A 4,713-nucleotide genomic window follows, 5' to 3' on the forward strand; every position below is an offset into this window, starting at 1 on the left:
CCTCGAACATGATTTTCTTTTAAAAAATAAATTTATCATATTGAATCGAATCAGAACCTATCGAATCTAAGTCTCGTATTCATCTCAAATTATGAGCAATGGCTTTTTAGTACTTTGGTAATATATTATATGTTCAATTATATATATCTTGTAAAGAAAGAGTACATTGGTCCAATGATATGAATATTGAATGGGTGTAGTTGAAAAATGAGGGCAGTTGGGATGCATTAGTGAATAGATAAAGATGTCTTCCTCATATGCATTGTCCCTTTACTTTCAGGCACATCATGATCACATGACCTTCAATAAATTATTATTATTATTATTATTATTATATTATTATTATTATTATTATTATTATCTTCTTTACATACATACGTATATATAAGTCTTCTTAATAAAATGCATATAAAACAATCAAATTATTTTTAATACAATTTTATAATTTCCTATACAACTACTATTTGTTTAATTTAATCCTTATATGTCGTATTCTATTTATATCGTTGGTTTGTATCAAATTTTAAATAAATCACAAAAAATTAAGGATTATTTAACATTTTTTTAAAATATAACCCTAAACATAGGTTAAAAATATAATATTTTTATTAATATGGTAAAAATATTAGAATGGTTTGAAATTTTGTGCGCATTTAAGTATATATATTAAAATGACTAGTAAACAAAAGTGACTGTAAATATAATAACATATGAATTTATATATATATATATATATATAACTTTTATATTTACTTAAAAAATCTTAGAAGGAAAAACCCACAAATAAAAGAGGAACAAAAATCATTATTATCCCTGTAAAAAACAAAAATCATTATAGTCAATAATAAATTACAAGAGAGCTATGCAATCAAATCATGAAATCTTAGTTATATGTATAGTATTGAGAAGTAACGAGAGAAATTCTAGTTTATTGATCGATTAATCTGAATCAGGTACTGCAAAGGTAAGAGTGACTAATCTGACCTTACTTGAGAGATCTAGTTTCTCATCCCACTAGTTGTTAGTAGAGTAAATGGATATAAATTCTCATATGTCTTCTAATTTATTTTTCACCAAACGAATCGAATCATAAAATTTTAAATTATATCATAACAAAATTTATGCCACAAATTCTAACCATATGAAAAATTATTAGAAATAGAAAAAAATCATCATTTTAAATATTACAAAAGAAAATATTCAATAATTTGGTGAATATTACATTTATATTTTGGACATTAAGAAAATGTATCTAAGACTATAGGATCTTTTAAAATATAGATGTGTAAGTACATCGACAACAATGATTGGTGCATTTAACAATTATATATTTGGGACTCAAGTCAACGACTATCTTCTTTGTGCGTTGATTTTAAGTTATATAAATCATTTATTTGTATATTTTCTTTATTTTAAAATTATACATAAAACGTTCTATATTTATATAAATTTTGACAAGTTATAATTTCTATCATATGTAATTTTAAATATTCATGTACGTGTATTATATATTTAGTATACTTTTTCATATCATATTACGCTTTAATGATTTTTCTCATCTATATTATCATATTGCTATAAATTTATGCCTCCAATTTTCTTGTATCATACAATTTAAGTTATCTTTTTAATATCAATTTAAGATTTTAATTTAAATATTTTTATATGTATAAAATATATAAATACTCTTACGGTATATTAGTTTTCAATTTTAAATTTTTTATATGTATAAAATATATAAATACTCTTATGGTATATTAGTTTTGTGTCTTAAAATAACAAAAACATTAAGTGAAAATTAATAATGGAAAATAAGCTTGAATATAAAATAAGTACTGAAACTATGTCGCTTTTCATGAAGAGATGCCTAAGCTATTTTTTGAATGGTCTAGGTGCCTAAAGTTGCAAATGTTAGTATTTTAGGTGTCCGAGACGTAACGGCCGTTAAAAAATTCCATCAAGTGACACGTGTCACGCTCTGATACCATTGTTAGTCGTCTTTGCTCATGTCGTTGTGGTTATCGTTTGAGTCGTCGAGTGCTTCAATTTCGCGATTTTTGGTTTTGGGCATAAAATGTCAATTAGGGTGGTTGGGACGTCATGTTGTTGGGTCATCAGTGGCAGTTCTGTCTGCTGGAGGTTCGTAGATGGCAAAGGTGGCGAACGAAGGTCACTGGTGTGGGTACATAGATTATAATAAAGTTTTTCAAAGTTTGGATTTTTTAAAGATTTTCAAAAGATTTGGTTTTTCTAAAAATAAAATTATATTTTTAAGTTTCTAATTTTAAATAAAAAATCAAAATACAAGAGCTCGACATGTGTCCTTTAACGACAAAAATAACGGTTGTTATTAACCGGACACCTAAAATGGTAACGTTTGTAACATTAGGTACATGAATCATTCAAAAATACTTTAGGCACATATTTATGAAAAGTAGTATAGTTTGAACACTTATTTTATATTTAAGCCTAGAAGATAATGCCACCATTAGCATGGGCAACTATGCAATATTGCAAAGCAAACTAAACTTCGTGATTCTTAAATGTTTTGAGTCCAATTCTTACATGGGTCACCTTGGCCCTATGTATCTTTCATTCATGGACACAATGTTCAATTGTAAGCCGATATACTTTTTGAATTTTATTTTGATTAAAATAATATAAAATAATATAATAATTAAAAATGTTTAAATATGATCAAATTCGGAAAAAAATTAACAACTTAAGCTTATATATATTTTTTTGAAATGGAAATTTCCATTAAATTCTAATGGCATCAAGAAACATATCCGATTTAATACAGTCCAATTCATTCAGATAAAACCATACAAAGTTGACACTAGACAATGCCCATTGCGCAAGTAAATGTGCGACTCTATTTGCCGAGTGGATTCTTAAGTTCGAGTGATTGGCAAAAACTTCCTTGGTTTCTTGGAGAGTCGGACCAATCACAGAAATGTCTTCACGGTGATTATTAAGCCGATTGATAATTGAAATAGCATCCTCTTCGATGATCACCCGATCTCACCCTCGCTCACACGCAAAGTGAATGCCTAAAGAGAAGGCCAATGCCTCGGCCGATTCTGAATTTTGAGGAGAGTGGAGCTTCCGCGCTAAACCACCCACGACCATCCCGTGGTGGTTTCGAGCCACAATCCCGATTGTCGCTTCCCCGGAATGAGCACGAAAAGCACCATCAACGTTAATTTTAATGGCTCCAACAGGGGGTTTGTTCCATTTTCCACTAGGCGAGGCATGCAGAACGTAAGCGTTAGAAGTGGGGGATGAAGACACAGACCTGAAAACAAACCCAATTTCCCAAGCCGAGTTGATGACAATTCGCCTTTTAAGAAGGGTATTATTGTGCATCAACTTATTCCTTCTATTCCAAACCAAAACGATAAAGAGAGTGACTCTCTTGATCAAGAGAGGAAACAACTTCTTCCAACCAATCCTTGCAAGAGAGAGCAACGTCAATGATAATAGAATTCCTTAATCCAGGAAGCGTGAGAATTTTCCTTGTCAAAGTGCAATCTTTAAGCGCATGTAAGGTGGTCTCTACATCTTGCTTGCACATGGGACGTAGGTCATCTCCCACGTCAGCGTTTAGGAGTTTCTCACCTGTAGGAAGGGCGTCGTGGCAAGTTCTCCATCCCAAAATCTTACTTTTGGGAAGATCTTAAGTCTAATAAATGAGTTAGCTTCATAATTTAATTTTATAGATTTTCAATTACCATTTAAGCAATGACTGAAATTTTATTGTCACACCCTAAGTTAGGGGTTAAAATTCTCATGACTTTTGAAATAGCTTCCTAATTAAAAATGTTGGGTTCATAAGAAATATGGAGAATATTTAAGGACTTTATATGTAAATTTCCATTTCTTGGTTACTATGAAATTGAGAGATTTCTAGAATAAGTGAGATTGATATGATGAGTAAATTTGGAGTATGATTGACAAATATTACTATTATTTTATTAAAAATAATGATGCCACACAATAGATATTTTATTATGGGTAGTTGGGTTTTAAAACCAATAATAGGGATGACGATAGGGAAATGGAAACACAAGTTCCATACTTATCCATGGAAGACTCCAAAGTCAAGGCACGTTTGGTTGTGCTTGCTGGTCACTTGGTAGCTCTTGATTGCTCCTCCACCAACCTAAATATTTGCTGCGTATCGGCTCAGGCCGCCTCTTGCTCTGTCGACGGCTCTTTAACCGTCGTCGACGAGCGAACTGGAAAGAAGTACAAGGTTCATGTCTCCTCAGAAGGCACCATCAAAGCTACCAATTTTAAAAGATAATGACAGGGAAAGATGACAATGGATAATAAGCTTCGTCTTTGGACTTGCTTTGCCAACATAGAGCAAACGAACAGTGAGTTGATTAAAAATAGTGGAAAGATTATTTTGATTACAAGTCATGATCACTCAAACAAAAGATTCTGTCTTCCTCATTTCCATATATATGGAAAGCTTAGGATCATTGTAATGGTACTTCACCACAAGCTTCTCTTTACCTAATCCTGCTAAACGTTCAATACGCTGCTCCGACAACCTCACCTGGATATGAGCGCTACCTCGACCCTCCTGTATTTTATCAACAATCTGGTCTGCTGCCATGCCTTTCCGAGCCTTTCATTCAACTCTTCAGCTACTGGCTTTCATCAGGTTCGTGTTTGCCAATCCTCGCGCCCCATTTTTCAAAT

At 31.6% G+C, this 4,713-nt stretch overlaps 1 protein-coding gene across 1 annotated transcript; it reads right to left on the reverse strand.

Annotated features, from left to right (window-relative positions):
- Window positions 1–3,024: 3,024 nt before the first annotated feature.
- LOC120153343 lies at window positions 3,025–3,577 on the reverse strand. The gene is made up of 2 exons (XM_039165318.1): window positions 3,450–3,577; window positions 3,025–3,298 (listed from the first exon to the last, which is right to left on the reverse strand). The coding sequence occupies exons 1-2, from the start codon at window positions 3,575–3,577 to the stop codon at window positions 3,025–3,027; spliced, it is 402 nt and encodes a 133-aa protein (XP_039021249.1).
- Between the last annotated feature and the right edge of the window lie 1,136 nt (window positions 3,578–4,713).

This window comes from Hibiscus syriacus, unplaced genomic scaffold (genome assembly GCF_006381635.1).
Source record: "Hibiscus syriacus cultivar Baekdansim isolate YM2019G1 unplaced genomic scaffold, ASM638163v2 tig00111099_pilon, whole genome shotgun sequence".
Taxonomy (NCBI): domain Eukaryota; kingdom Viridiplantae; phylum Streptophyta; class Magnoliopsida; order Malvales; family Malvaceae; genus Hibiscus; species Hibiscus syriacus.